The sequence below is a fragment of the Aquila chrysaetos genome, chromosome 3 (genome assembly GCF_900496995.4).
Source record: "Aquila chrysaetos chrysaetos chromosome 3, bAquChr1.4, whole genome shotgun sequence".
Taxonomy (NCBI): Eukaryota; Metazoa; Chordata; class Aves; order Accipitriformes; family Accipitridae; genus Aquila; species Aquila chrysaetos.
Genome location: NC_044006.1, coordinates 33,348,503 through 33,361,756, shown reverse-complemented (window position 1 = coordinate 33,361,756; position 13,254 = coordinate 33,348,503). Strand labels below are relative to the sequence as shown.

General features: G+C 38.4%; 1 protein-coding gene across 1 annotated transcript in view; it reads right to left on the bottom strand.

Annotated features, from left to right (window-relative positions):
• The window catches only part of OSBPL10 (oxysterol binding protein like 10), a 128,095-nt gene that overhangs the window by 34,082 nt on the left and 80,759 nt on the right, over positions 1 to 13,254 (bottom strand). The window contains 1 exon segment of the mRNA XM_030007562.2: positions 10,257 to 10,411. Within this exon segment, the coding sequence (XP_029863422.1) occupies positions 10,257 to 10,411 (155 nt within the window).

Here is a 13,254-nt window from a genome sequence, read left to right as displayed (position 1 = left end):
CAAGCAAAGTAGAAATGCACCTTGATACTAATACTTCATAAAGATATACAGGCTGACATACAGATGATGCAAGCAAAGAAAATAATCACAAAACCTGTATCTTAGGTGACAAATAGGTCTGCTTCTTCCTTCCCAACAAAACCAATCTGCCAGGCATCTGGAGGCAGGCACATTATCTGGATATTCACTATTTTGAGAGCTTTACTAATGTTTTTTTGTTTTGCAGTAGTATCTATGGGAACATAAGTCTCTTCATTCTTAAAGAACAAGCTCAGAAAGCTTCCTTTTCCTACACCAGATGTGCTTGGAAACTCTGACCTGTGACCATATTTAGGGGTAAAAATAACAATACAGCAGTGATGAGGACCAGATAACAAGAGATGTAAGAAGAAAAAGGGTTGATTTGTTGTTTAAAGAATAGAAAAAAAATGCATGTAACGTGAAACAAAGGGCATCTATGTTTATGTTGCAGTATAGACTATGTAAGCCTTCAGAAAAAATATTAGAAACTAATCATTAAAATGATTATGTTTAAGAATAAAGAATCAATCAGTGACTTAATATCCTTTTAAAGAGAGATCTTCATTTGGGTTACCTACAGCATTGTAATCCTGTTACGCACCAAATAATGTTTGTTGAACCACTTTTTCCCTACCTGTTCATATCTTCTTAAGACAATTCCTCTTGCAAATTTTGATTTTCATAAACCTAAGGTAGCCAGTTCTGAAAATCAACTGAAAAGCAGCTAATTCCCAAGCACAGACTCCACAGGAAAAGATTAAGTACCAGCACCAGTCCACACATCTTGTGAGCATCTTTCATGAAATGAGGGCTACTGAAGTACAGCACTGTTTAATCTGAATCCTAAAACACAAGAGGACTTTGCAGTCAGTAAGAACTGGGAATAAATATTTTTCATCACTGGTATCATCAGAAAGGAACAGCAACATGAGACTACAAAAAAATGCTAGAGAAAAGCCCCATGGACTTGTCCTAAATTGAAGCAAAAAACCTTGAAGGCTAGCATAAATCACAACAGTAGATTTTATGCTAACCTAAAATCACAAGAAATACAGTATCACATCATAAACAATTTTAACAATACCTATTCCTAATGCAATACAGATACTAGTGAAGAACAATTTCCTGAAAGATACTCAGTTTTGTTTTGAGAATCAATTTTTTTAGAAGGAAAATGGCTATAAATACAGCATCTGACACTATCCAAAATAAGTTACTCAGAATTTACAAGCTCACAAACCACACAGTGCAGCAGGACAGATTCCCATCAGGCCAGGCAGGACTTCAGAGATTGTGAGGGGTCTGAAAGTCATATGCTTGTAACTTTTGGGGAGCTAAGACAAAAGACTGCACTGAGCTACAAGTTCATGAGGGAGACTAACATGGAGGGAAGTATGGCAGAAGGCTATACTCTATCCCCTGTATTAAAAGAGACCCTCTCTAGAATGACATCCTTGGGGAGAAACTTGAAGAACTAGGAGCAACTTGCCCCATACTCCCACAAAGAAGGGAAAGACAAACACTTTTGGTAAGGGACCCAGCAGGTGATTTTAGTTGCCCACCAGACAGTACAGCACACTGGTAAGGAAAGGCATCGTACTCTAACGAACCTTTGCTCCTGTTGATAAAATCCCTAGAGAAACTGCAACAGGTCGTGCAAAGAGGTTGTGGGACCGCCACTATTGGAGGTGTTCAAGACTTGACTGGACATGACTCTGAGCAAGCTGACCTGATTAGCTCTGCTTTGAGCAGAGTGTTAAGCTGCAGGACCTCCGGAGGTCCCTTCCAACCTGGAGTACTCTCTGATTCCATAATGATTCTGCTTGCAAAGCCCAGTAACTAAAGTTAGGAAGTAATAGAACTGAAGTCATTCAGCCAGCTGTAATTCTATTCTCTTTTATGTCACTTTGTATGCTTGCGAAGCAAATTTATGGCAGAAAAATGCTACCATGTTAGTCAATAATCATACCATTCACATGCAGAAAGAGGGAACAAAAAGATAGACAACTACAAATTTAACCTTTACAATCATCTGGTCTTGCAATACTAATCTATATGTAAATCCAGTTCTCATAGTGCTATTTCTTATATGCAGTATCACATGCCAGCATATTTATAAGAGGAGAAAAATGGTAAAGACATGTTAATACAAGCAGTATTAACAATCTTTCCTCAAGGGAACATGCTTAGTAAACCATCCTGACTCTTCCTGCAATTTCTTGTCCCATCCATTATACACATACCCATTGCTGCCACACACACACAAAATAAAAAAATTAAAAACAAAACCAACTAAAGACAGGCTCGAGTCTTTCAAAAGAAAAATAAATCATTATAAACCATACCAGGAGAACATTCAATGCATATGTGAAACACTGAGCCTGGAAGATTGTCATCTTTTATGCAGCTAAGTTCTTGAGGTCAGTGGAACTCTCTACTTCAAAAGCTTCTAAAATTTGTTCTCCGACTGATGAATCGCTTGGCCCACCTCAGACTGTGAAGACGACTGTGCAGTCTTTCTACACTATAACGTAGAAAAGTCCTGCCTCTTTCATCTTCTCCTTCCAACTCCTCCTCTGAGACAAAGCTTTATAATTAAATACTTTCACCCCAGCCGTTTCCACATTCAGGGCTTTTCAAATAAAGAATCACTAGAATTCATCACCACAAGCAGAAAACCCCATTTTTTTCTAGCAAGACCAGATGGAACAGCTGAAGCCAGCTTGGATGATGCTTCACTAAGCAAGATAAAGCAATTCCAACCTGAGACAAATACTCATCATAGAAGAGTTCAGCCCAACTCACTGAAGTCCAGCTAAGTTATTGACAGTCTTAACGAGATGGGTAAGCTTACTAATGGGCAGCATTGCCAAATCCACATATATAAACACACTAAGAAATAAAACTGACAGCACAAAGCAAATCAATAGCCGCACAACACATCAATTAGCACACAATCCTGAATTAATATTAACATTGGCTTCAGAGTTCATTTTGCAGAGGGCACAGGTTTTATAATGAACAGAGTAAGCAATTGATCAATTTTAACTCGATTTTTAAGCCTTACTGCAAGGGAACCTGAGTTCTTTACATTCCAGTGATTAGTTTTCACTGAATATCACTAGTAATTATGGAATGCCATATGAATCAGAGGCTCATGTTTATTCAAATCAGATGCAAATTTTGTATGAAAGCTTCATATTTTTATTTTAAGTAGAATATTACTCTCAAATATATTATATAGATAGCAGCTCAAATACATGCATTTTGGAGGTGGGAGTGACTTAACACAATGCAATGGCTTTGACTGGAGCTAAATTTTTATTAATTATTTGCATAAACAGTTTTACCAGAGATTGTCTGCTGACACAGTAACTATTCCAGAAAGCTAGCAGAAAAATAAAATCAAAATTAGCTAGATTATCTTAGTCATTGTCAGTGCTGCTGTACCAGGCTTAGGGTCATTTAATTCTACTTTTAGTGTAATTGTACATTTAATCCTTAAATATACCTTCCCTTGATTATCCTTAAATATACCTTCAATTGATTATCTCAGATTTCATTTTTTAGATGGTCTGCTAGTGAATGGATTAACTGGTACCATCTTTGTCTAGAGATTAATTTATCTATCCAAGTCATTAGGGGCCATTTACTGTGCTCTTTGGCCCAAAAAGTACTTAATCAAGCAGAAGGCAAAAAGCAGAGCACATTCAGAAATCCTGTAATGTCTGTACTAAACAGTGAAAAGGGACTCTCTGTAATACTGCAAATGTTACTTTCCCACCCTGATCTGTTCTCTCTCCATTACTGCACTTGTGGCTAGCACTGTATGTTCACAACTAAGCTGATCTCCCAGCATCAATTATACAGGTTTATGTCAAGTACAAAAAGGAACTAGGAAACACTGGGGACAATTTACACTAGCAAACAATCCACAGTCCTGGGCAAGTCTGCTGAGACACAGAGATATAAAGAAAAGGTAATATTGAATTAGAAATCATTTCTTATACCTAGCTTAGTTTCTAAAATTGCAGGAGCACTTTTAAAATTATTTCTTAGCATCTCTAACACATTCTGTAAGAGTTCTAAAGGCTATTACATCCTCTGTAAAGGATGAAGTATCATCATACTAGGAGGTATACTAGCCTACAGATAGAAAAGAACTTTAGCTTGAAGAGATTGGACAAAAACACATAATCTTTTAAAATGAAGAACTAAACAATTCAGTACCTCCTGTAAATAGTGCAGTTCCTTCTTACAGTTGAAAACATCAAGGTTCAGATCATCCAGGCGACCGAAATATCTTTAATAACCTGGACTTGACTGCCCTTGCAATCACTATCACAATTAAAACCTGGTTTAGCAGTTAGATAATCAGAGCTAAAGCCTCAATCCTACAGAGCTAAAACTTCAATCCTATTAAAAAGACACTTCAATATGGAGCATGTGTACAGTTTCTCATGCACACAAGCAAGGGAAAGTTAGGGACAGGAAAGCAGAGGAGACTGCATAGATACTAGATCCACAAGATGGAAAGAATCAGCTGGCACGGCATTTTAAGGCATAAAAATCACATAAAGAGAGGTAAATCACAGATGTAGCTACAGCACGATTTTTGTAATAATTCTTAACTAAACTGTTAGATCAAAAGAAAATTATTCCTTCCCTCTCAGGTCCCAGATAAGAACAGCCTGTTTCCCATTTGTATTTGGCTGCCAAGGGAGGCATTTGGCCTGCAGTTATATTTTGTCAGCTCAGAAGGGGAATTCTGACACCCAAAATGACAATAACTTTAACTGGAATAGTAGCTCACACATGGAAGTGATTCACATCTTTATTCTAGTTAGGCACCAAGTTTATTACAACTGAATTTACTATGAGACTCAATATTTTAAAACTAATCAATTTCAGCATTTATTGAAAGGAGTTGCAAAACTACAAACCCTTAAATGAAAGAAGCAGGATCACATTTACTGCAGACTGGACACAGACTAAGTTCACGTCACACGCACAGAAGTATTTTACATCAACTCACAGCAGATGGACAATAGTTCTGTTCCACTCAGCCCTTATCCCTGCTTCCACCTGATGTTTTAGGTGGACAGACCAAAAAAAATCCAAAAAAGTAAGCTAAAACTTGGAGGCTTATACCAAAAAAAAGAGTATGGGAAAAAAAAAGACAAAGATGCTTGATGGGGCATTTCACTGTGAGGGGTTACTTCTTTCAGCGAAGATAACAGGCTTTAACTTCATGCTGCCGTATATCACAACCCTGAAAGAAAACTCATCTGGGAAGATGAAACAGCAACATCAAGAAAGAACATGCTAAAGGAAGCAAGCAATACACAAGATAATCATCTCTGCTACAAAATCTTGTATTTTCTGAACTAGTTTAAGCAGTATCTCAAATGATATCCCTGCATTTCAAAGCAAGAAACACCCTAAGTAACAAAAGCAAGTAAACACCAACACAGTGTTTTATCTAAAGACAAGAATCTTTAGCTGCTCTGTTATTTCACAGGGGAGAAACTCTGCATTCCTGAAACCCTGACAGTGCGACAGACCAAAAAGAAAGGTTTTAATTCAGTTATCTACCACATCAAAACTCAACTCCAGAACTTACTATATCCCTCAAGAATGCTTAAGTATTCAAAGAAAATGGCATCAGGTGAGCCTTGTTATTGCAGAGGAGAATTATATAGATGCATGCTTCTTCATAAACATATAAAAAACACAGCAGAGAACAAGTCATTGGTTTGTTAGTGATGTTGCTTAATGCACTGCTGCAAAGTGTCTACACGCTGCACTGAGAATTAACACAGCTATCACTAAACACATTCAGCCGCTTGGTCATGTTGCCAGGAAACTGCTGCCACTGGCAGCCTGCTATATGGGAAAGACTCCTCAGCAGTCACACACCATCACCCCCCCCAACACCCCACTCCAACATAACAAACATCTTTTTAAAATCACTGCTGATCCACATACCTAAAATTATTTTTTCCTTATAAATAACATTCTATAATATAAGCAGCTGAGTCGGTTGTTCCTCAAGGGTAATAATTTAATGGCTTTTTCTATTCCAGACTACAGGTCAATTCACAATTTGTTTTGTTGGTACATCTACTATATTATGCTGAGTGGTAGCCAAAAAGCTCTCACCCGTTCCTATAGCTTCTGACTAAGAGATAGAGGTTATATCATAAAAAGTACAGACTTTTTAAAAATAAAAATCTAGGCCCAGTCAAAGAAATTGGAGTTAATTTTGATAGCACTGAACCAGCACTGAACCAACAGGAACCAGCACTCTCTTCTCATAACTTCTGAAAAAGCAAGGCTCACTTCTTTTGGCAGGTATATTTTGAAAGCTGAACCCCATTAATACACTACCAACTTCTTCAGAAATGAGGATCATCCAAATGCCTAGTTTGAGTTTTTTAAAAGAAAATCATTAAGAGAAATAAGCTTCATTTGAATGACATTTGTGGACTCCTCCTTTTCTCCTACATCTAAAAGAAGCTACCAGATAAATAAAAAAAGAAATCAGGGTCTTCAATGTCAAAAATTTGTCAAACAATGATGTCTAGATGCATTTTCTCAATCTCTGCTGATGCCACCACAGTTACTAATGACAATGTATCTGGACTACAAAAGAAGTGGTGTGTGATGATTTGCAGTGGCTTTTACATACAACTACACATACTAAGTAATTAGCACAGTCAGTGCTTTTATACCTTTGAAAATGAACTGGCTACCCAGTGCCAAATCTAGGCTCCTGCCTTGAACACACAACAGGCCAGAATATATTTTAAAATAAGCTTAAATCCAGCACACAGAATTGTTAAAGTGTGTTAAGTCAAACACCTTTGTTAACTTTGGGGTCAGACATCATCTCCAGGATGACCACCTGGCTTAGGTAGCATCCTTAGCAGGGTAACAGTTATGTTGCTCAAAAGATTTTTTTCTCTTCCTCAAAGCCTGTTCTCTCACCGTCCTTTCTCTAGTCACACTAGTCGCAACAACAAGTAGCTCCAGTGTCCTGTTCAACACTTCGCTCAGCTTGGACAGCTGGGCAGAACCTGTAGCACTCTAGGAAAACTTCACCTCCTCTCCCAGAAAAAGATCTCACCACAGCAGCCAAGAGGTGTAGCTTCTGTAACAGGGCATGACAAGTTGCTTGATCTGAAGATGAATATGGAAATACAAAAGCTCCAACTTATGTTAGATGCAACTGTTCACCTCTTCCACAATTCAGGTTTTCTGCTTCAGCCTTCCAATGGGGCACTGATATCTTGATCACAATGGCCAAAACTGAAAAATGTATCAGCTACATTTAAAAGAGCACCTTAAATTGCGAGCCAACAGTATCCATCTCGGATAACATGAAGCACACAAGGACGCCATGGAAGGGAAGATGCAGGTTTGGAAAGAGCTTCCAGGAATGAATCCTGATTCAGGCCACTTTCTTGGGGCAAAACCAAATTTCTGCTTAATAAACTGTACTACCATAATGTGAGAGACTGAAGGAGTTAATGTCTCAAACATTGTGGTGGGGCAAGTTCTGCCCAACAATGAACTCTACATAACCACGAACCCTGCACACCAAGGAACAACAGGTGAAAAGAAGCCCATCAGCACAGGACATCAGCAACAGGACAGGGAGGGCATGCTGGAGGGTGCGCAGCTCTGTGTTCTGATATGCTGAGCAGGGCAGCTCACCATGCATGGCCAAAGATCAAACAACGGTCGTGTCTGCAGGGAAGGAGAAGTTACTCCCCAAACGACCCCCAAGCCCACTGACCCATTTCCCAAAGGTTCTGAAAGCACAAACTGGCATGACACTTAATTAGCCTAATGAGTTCAAGTGCCCACCCGAAGGAGGGGAAAGGATGATAAAAGGACACAAACTGAAGCCCACCAGAACTGGACCTTTAGACTGACTAGACCAACACTGGACCCAGGACCGGTGAAATCTTTCTCTTTTCTCTCTCTGTCTCTTCCTCTCTCTCTTTTTCCCATAATCCCTACACCTCAACCCTTTAGACATAAACCGCTGACCAAGTCTGGGACTAGGAGTGGATCCAGCCATCCCTAGGCTCCTCTCTGAGAAGGAGTCTAGAAAGCAAGGGGGTCTGCTCTGAACCTCGTGACTCAATGGAAGGGCTCTCCTTATTGTCTTCCCTGAACTGATCCCCAAATAAGCAAGGCCTGTAGTATATGTTTGGTGACATATGGTTAGCACGTTACACAGTTTACTGACAGTTTCGTGCCAATTCTTGTTGCAAGCATGCCCATTCTTCTTGTGAGCGAATAAAAGTTTGAGTTTTGTTGAGTTAAAGGATCCCTGATGTTGTTTCACCTTAATCCTGACCTGGGAATCAACAAACCTGAGTCGTCGTCCTGAGAAATTGGGACGTGACACATAACAAAAATTACAAGCATGAGTCCAGCTGCTTCTTGTTGCTCCACCAATCCACAAACTTCCACTTACTGCTTCTGCCAAAAACACCATCTTCAGCTGAACTTTTTATAACTTAAAAATCTAATTTATTCTCTTTTTTCCCCTCCCTTTTTTCTTCTTTTTTAAGGCCCCAGGGCCTTCAAATGCAGGCTGCTGATTTCAGGAAGATTGCCCACAAAGCACTGAGGATTCTGTACTACAAACAGTGCTATGCTCCCCCATTTATATCCATCTCTTCAAGGGTACTCCCTTCTCAATACATCATGAGTTCCACACGCAAAGCAGTACCTCAAGCCACACACACAACTCAGTAACTCTCATCAGCAAGTGAAGGGGAGGAAATTGGACTTTTAAAAAAACTGTCATTTAAAACAAGTCATAAATGGCTCAACTCAACTGCAAAATGATACCCTGAGATGAGTTAAATCAGCTGCTGCTCTTTATGTTCTTGCTGCAAAGCCCATGCTTCCACATCCCATTTGGCTTTACCACATGATCAGGAATAAAAACATCTAAAAAAACTTAATGAAACAAATTGCAGTGTATCAGTGAGTAAATTAGTAACTCCCAAAACAATATTCTTAAATAGCCTGTCTTAAGAGCACACTATAAGAACTGCAGTTGGCTTATCTGAAAAAGAAATTACACAACTTCCTAATAAAAAGCAATTACAGGTAATTTAAACATTGCGATTAATGGACACTAGAAGTAACTGAATTTGAAACTACTTTCTAAGGACAGATCTGGAAGAGGACCAAAGTAACATGTAATATTAAAAAAAAAATTAAAATCTGGTTTATCCTTGGATTTTTTTAACTATACTCAATTCAAGATACTACGAAAGAACCAGAAAAACAAACAGCTTTATTGACGTCCCCAGCCATTACACATTTTGTTAAAGGTGATATAATTTCATTTAAGCCATTCCAATTGCCAAAGAGCATTCACTAGTAGAAAAGGGTTTCTTCAGCTCTCTTAAAACGTTCTTCCCAGTTCTCCAGGTCTCATGTGCTCCAGGTGCCCTACAATCTGTGGGGTCTCAGAGTGAAGTGTTTTCCTGGTGGGCAGCACTGGTAACCGAAGCAGACAGTAGAAGCTGGAGATGTTTGGCATGGTGAGAGATTTTCAGTGCATGAGATGCCTGATACGCAGCTGTGAGCCTCCTCAAAGAGCCGATGCTTCAGAACTGCCCTTTACCAAGTAAATGCCACAAAAGCACAAATCAACAGGCTGGTGCAGGATGATGTGGACAAGTTCTGCCCATAATCACTTAACAGGAAAAGGGGTCAGAAAACAATATATTTTTCCAACTCAAAGAATAGTCAGCTATACTCAAGAGACACCCAAGAGCAAACAGCAACATGGAAGAAGCAGCAGCAAGCAATGTTGTGGTCTTAGCGTCTCCTGTCTATCTCAAACCAGCATAAAAAACAAACAGCTTTTTCTGTCACCAGAAGACAGAAATGTGTACTGACAGTCTGTTAATTGTTTTTACAACTACAAAAGAGACTGTACGCTTGCCATAGTCCGCTGTCCAAAGTACCTCAGAGAAGCAAAAGCACACAGCAATATCATCAACATATTTTTCTAGTTTTTAGAGTGCACTTTAGCATGAAACTTAGCATTTTCACAACTAATTTCAAAGAGGATACCATAAAGAAAAAAGTACAATAAATAATTAATAAAAGCATCCACCATCGTACATAGTTTGCATCTAACCAATGTCAAGTCTCAGGTACAACAGAAACCACCTATAGAGACCTAGCATGCTTACCTCTGTATTTGGCTGTAATGCCTGTCCATCCTGGGCTGCCGATGGTACTATTGCCCATGTAATGCTGGCACTAGCAGATGATAAGGAGCTGAGGGCACCATTTTTCAGTTGCTCTGTGGAGTGCGACTTGGGCCCAGGCCATCCCAGGATACCTTCTGAAGCAGAAATGAGTGTCAACTTACACGAGACAGATTACAGATTTCTTCCATTCATCTCATCATTCTACTAATATAAATGAACTGCTATCTCTTCTCTGCTTCCATGCACAGTTTTACTTTAGTAACAAAAATACTCTAGCACCTTCTGTGCCGATTTATCGGTGAGAAGTATTTTTTTTTTTAAAGTCAACAAAGAAACATTTTAAAACATTACTCCTACCACCAGACAGAATTCTACATAAAGATTATACAACCTGGCACACCTTGGTAATTAAGCAAGTATTCTCTACCCACTGTTTTCATAGTTATGAAGTTATCCAAGTAAACCCTTCATTTCTTCTGCCTGAAATCAGAGTTTTAAGCCTAGCAGCTGTATTTTATTTCTGTCTGTACTATTAAAAGCTCTTTCTAGATTAAGTGCTAAAATGCTTTACTGGTCCCAAGACCACAGTTTAGAAGAGGTCTCATTAGAAAGATACACATTAAATATGAATCAAACAGAATTAGACATCAGAACAACCCTTATTTCTGGGGGTACCTGATTTCCAGGATGGGCCAGTATTTAAGGATGCCAAGACAGAAAGAACGATCAGCTAAGGTGACTGCACAGTTATTCCTCCCTTACTGCTCTAAAACATAGTATCAACATTCAAATCAGCAGCCCTCAGCATAGGGCTTAAATTTCAGCTATTAATTACACGCTGCTATAAATGCAGAGATACGGATAAGAAAATTGCAGCTCTTCAGTCATTACCATAATTTGTACATGAAAATACAATTATTGCTACAGGGAGGATCTGCTTCTCTCATCACTGACAACTTTTTAAGATGACCCAATTCAACACACAGTACATAAAAGAACATGCAATTTACCTTCTCCATATCACCAGGGGTTACCAGAGGTTGCATCCTAATTAAAGTAAATGGTCTGATCTGGTAAGGTAATGCTGTGTACTTTTATATTAATACTTATATTATTAAAAAATGGGCCACGAATCCTATAGCTGACCTCTTACCAAATTCTAAAGATAACATAATTAGAGAACATTCCTCTCATCTAAAATGGCACTAAGTTATGATGACATGACAAAACTTCAGGTCTACTTGGTTAGCATGATTTTGTGGCATCATCTTTTGCTGAAGAAAGCATAAGCAAATAGTTAAGCATAAAATGATTTTCAGAGAAGTGAGTTACCAACAGCGAAAAAAATCCAGCCTTTTTTTTTTAAATGTTTTTTTCACACAATGACTCAAATTTCTTATTGCCGAAGGAAAAGCATCTCTGTGGCTCTGCTGTCGGGCCACATACTGCAAATCTTTTTGAGTTTCAATGACTTTGAGGACGACACCAGTAGATGTTATAAGACCTGGTCGAGTTATGTGAACCATGTGAGAGAAAATGCAAGTATCAAACAAAGGGTCATCTTCTTGGATTGGCTCTACACATTGGTCCTACACATCAGGAAGCTAACATCTGTCCCCATTCCAAAGATATAGATAAATCAACACACGATGTTGGTATACATGGCAAGTAATGAAGAGCACGGTGACTGCAGTCATAGTATCTTGAGCAACTTGCTGCTAGGAACAAAGGATAACCCCAGATCCCTCAAAACAAGCTGATTCAGAGGATAATCTAAAGATTGTTTTGGCAGATCCAAAATGAACTCTCACTGCATGGGAGGAAGGAAGCATACCGTCAGCATGAACAATAAAACCAAATTGGAAAATTTCAAATAATAATGTTGGTTCCTTGGAGGGAATTCTCGTCTGTAAACCATCAACAATTTTTTACTTTTTTTGGTGTTAATTAGTACAGATTTCAAAGAAGAAAAAAAAAGGCAAGAAGTTCAAATAAACTTGTTTCATTTTAGAATAGCCACAAAGAGTTTTATGGTGCGTGTCTATGCTTCTCGCTCTTCGTTACTTTGCAGTAACAAATCTCAAACTATTTTTCTGTTTCTCCCTGTCAAACAGCTGAATATTGGATTATTGCTGCTATTTTCCTATTTAAAAGAAAAAAAAAAATTTGAACTGACTTCTCTTTATGCCAATCTTTGAAAATAAGTCATCTGATCATTTCCTTGGGCTATCCATTTTCTCTGTGCACACACAATCTATTTGGCCTTCACTGTAAACAATTATTTTTTTAATTAGTATATTTTTTAAAAATCTGATTTCTGTAAATAAGCACAACAAGAAGCTCCCACTTGAATAAATACCTCACTTCAGGGGAAATTTTTAAGTGTGAACATTTACTTCACCATCAGTTATATATTTTTAAAAACACTATACTAGTTTTCCTTTTCAGTACAAACACATCATAAGACAACTATTTACTTCATCTTTTTCCACACATTTTAGAGACTCTCTTACAGAAATAGAAAATGTTAGAATATGCAAGCATGTTTTTCCACCTGTCCCAAGGGCAATGCTACCCTCACAAAACAACAAATCTTGTCAGCTCAATCAATTTTTAAACAGATCTTAACAATACATTATGACCTAGCCAACACCAATAGGATGCCAAGAGTTAAGGTCCAAAGGATAAAGCACATCTGTTTCCTCAACACCTCTGCAAATGAGAAAAATTGTTTTGATAAATTCTGTGTGCCTGGAACTTGACTACTTTGCAGAAGAGACATATGCAGTAAAAGATATTAGTCATACGCCACAGAAACCTAAATAAATAAAAAGTCAGCTTTCTGAACAAGCTGAAAAAAATTCCATGCCTAGTTTCAAAGTGCCATCAGGGAACCTTTGGTGATCTTTGATCTACAAATCTTACTCTGAGATGTCAGCATTCTCATATTATCCCAAGGGAGTTGCCATATACCAAA